Raw genomic sequence first — 2627 nt, 5'->3', positions numbered from 1 at the left:
CTACTTTGTCCAAGATTTGGTTAGTCAAATGCAAGGAACAATGATCCTATGTGTAGTAGAATTTATAGGTTTAAAATCGACACACATTCTCCGTTCTCCCATCCGCTTAGCTAGGATAACAATAAGGCTCTCCTAGTCTAAGCATTCCATAGAGTGTAGAATCCCACCTTAACCAATGCATCTATTGTTTCTTGCTCATGTGATAAATTCCTTAAACTCTAATATAATATTTTACCTCCCTCAATTCCAAACGCAATTTCTCATCCCTATATGTTGTAATCTCTTTCTATGAAGTGATGAATAGGCTTGTGTAGTTGCATGGCATGTTGCATGAAGTGATGAATGCAACTTAACTATGGCATAGGCCTATGATAAACATTGCTTGCAAGGTTAATTCAAGTGTGCTTGTGCACTTGTCACATTCCTATTGGAATGTCTTGCGCCCACTTCAATACAAGTACTCACGAGTCACGTGATTTTTAAGAATGAGTGCCAGCGCCAGAGCCTCGCGCTGGTCTTATCAGTTACGTAATACGGACGAGAGACGTTCCGAAGCGAAAGGGTACTCATGAGGTGCCTAGAAAATATCCTCCTATCCAATTAGGGACGAGACCTTTTCCAATTAGGAACGAGACCTTTTCCACGTCGTGGCTTCGAAGTTGGAATACGAAATTGACTGTTTCCACACCCGGCTAGCTTTTTCACGTCGTCGCTTCGGAGATGACATGTGTTTCTCACCCCAGGAAAGCTGCCGTTGTGCAAACAGACATCGGAACATAAACAAGCACAATTGGCGAAGTCTCGACGATGCGCTAGAGTTGAAGATGCAGCCACAACGTTGAATTTGCAGCGATGGCGTTGAATCTGGTGGGTCGATGCCGGTCGTCGATGCTAAACTTTGCTGAGCCAAGTGTCTTCAGGAAGGGCGGTCAGGGTACCTAGCGAATCTGCGTACAACACGGCTCAAATTCATATAAAGCGGCCAGGAAAGAGCTTATACGTCCAACCAACCACGGCCTAGAACACCGAATCGTATATCACTATAACATTCAGCCCTAATTGTCAGCTGCAGTCCCCTCATCTTACAATCGACCATGGCGAATTACTATATGCAGCCGCTCGTCCGCATAAACAGTATCAGTCATGCTGTTCGTCCTAGCGCCGTACTGTCCCTGCTGCTGCTATGCATAGCACTACTGGCCGTGACGACGTTGTCGCCGGCGGCCGAAGCGGCGAAGATCGAGACGTTCAACCCAGCGAGCTGTGATGGAGCTCCGACCAACACCTTCTTCGTAGACGGCAACACGTGCCAGACGTTCAACGACCAGGGTGCGGTTCTCATCTCTGATGTTAGCGCTGGCACCCGCGTGTCCGTCCACAACCAGCAGAACTGCGAGGGCTCCAGCAGCGTTGCACAGATCTACGGGCCAGGCTGTGTGGTGCAGGGTGCAACCAAGCTGCGTGCCGTCTGGATTCAGGGCTGAAGAGTCAAAACTCATACGTAGACCTTCCTAGGGTACGTTCGTAATGTAATGTATTGTAATTCAGCTTTCGATAGTCGTGACACTGCATGCTAGTACAGCACGTGCGCGTGCGACTAGCTAAGCAATAAATTAGTAGAGCTACCTTGATGAGTTGTGTGATTAATTCTGACATCTCTCTCACATGCTATGATCCTTTGCTTTGTTTGCAGAATTTGATGATCAGCGTATCGTTTCGATTAGGCACAGCTTCACCCTCTCTCTGTTATGTTTGCCTCCATGCTATGCGAACACTCGTCAATAACTAGTCCGATTTATGCCACTCTCTCTGTGCTGTAATTCGCTTATGCCATGCTATGTGAATAAAAGCTGCGTGCCGTCTGGATTCAGGGCTGAAGAGTCAAAACTCATACGTAAACCTTCCTAGGGTACGTTCGTAATGTAATGTATTGTAATTCAGCTTTCGATAGTCGTGACACTGCATGCTAGTACAGCACGTGCGCGTGCGACTAGCTAAGCAATAAATTAGTAGAGCTACCTTGATGAGTTGTGTGATTAATTCTGACATCTCTCTCACATGCTATGATCCTTTGCTTTGTTTGCAGAATTTGATGATCAGCGTATCGTTTCGATTAGGCACAGCTTCACCCTCTCTCTGTTATGTTTGCCTCCATGCTATACGAACACTCGTCAATAAATAGTCCGATTTATGCCACTCTCTCTGTGCTGTAATTCGCTTATGCCATGCTATGTGAAGAAAATCAATAAATGACCCGGTTCATGGAGAACTTATCTTGTCCACGTACTAATTTGGATCATCAAGAATAAACACGAGAGAGATGCTTCTTGCAATCTACATTTCTTACACAGAATCACACTACAACAAGAAGGCTCCATAGACGCGCTTGTAGACGCAATATTTGAACTGTGATAAAAAATGTCGGGCGCATTTATTACCACGTCTACTGCTGCATCTACAATTTCGCGTCTAAAAGCGCGCTTATGGTTAGAGTTACACACCCACGTAGATGCGCATATAGATGCCCGTATTGACGCGCTACGTAAATATATAATCATATTTATAAAAAAGTGGATATATTTATATTGTGCATCTATATACGCATGTATCTACGCGTCTAAAAAAGC

At 45.2% G+C, this 2627-nt stretch overlaps 1 protein-coding gene across 2 annotated transcripts; it reads left to right on the top strand.

Moving 5' to 3' along the window:
• Positions 1 to 845: 845 nt before the first annotated feature.
• On the top strand, positions 846 to 2279 carry LOC148011148 (uncharacterized). Of its 2 annotated transcripts, XR_015689368.1 has the most exons (3): positions 846 to 1516; positions 1694 to 1909; positions 2087 to 2279. XR_015689368.1 is itself a non-coding variant. In XM_087670708.1 (2 exons), exon 1 carries the CDS (start codon positions 1095 to 1097, stop codon positions 1482 to 1484), a length of 390 nt encoding a protein of 129 aa, XP_087526834.1. In that variant the 5' UTR covers positions 846 to 1094; the 3' UTR covers positions 1485 to 1516; positions 1694 to 2010. The 2 variants fall into 2 exon arrangements, 1 of the variants encoding a protein (XP_087526834.1); XM_087670708.1 differs by lacking the exon at positions 2087 to 2279 and having other exon boundaries at positions 1694 to 2010.
• Positions 2280 to 2627: the final 348 nt, after the last annotated feature.

This window comes from Lygodium microphyllum, chromosome 28 (assembly GCF_053477565.2).
Source record: "Lygodium microphyllum isolate KBCC chromosome 28, Lygodium_microphyllum_v1.1.10, whole genome shotgun sequence".
In the NCBI taxonomy this organism is placed as follows: domain Eukaryota; kingdom Viridiplantae; phylum Streptophyta; class Polypodiopsida; order Schizaeales; family Lygodiaceae; genus Lygodium; species Lygodium microphyllum.
The sequence above is the reverse complement of the archived record's forward strand: the minus strand, read 5'-3'. Positions and strand labels throughout refer to the sequence as shown.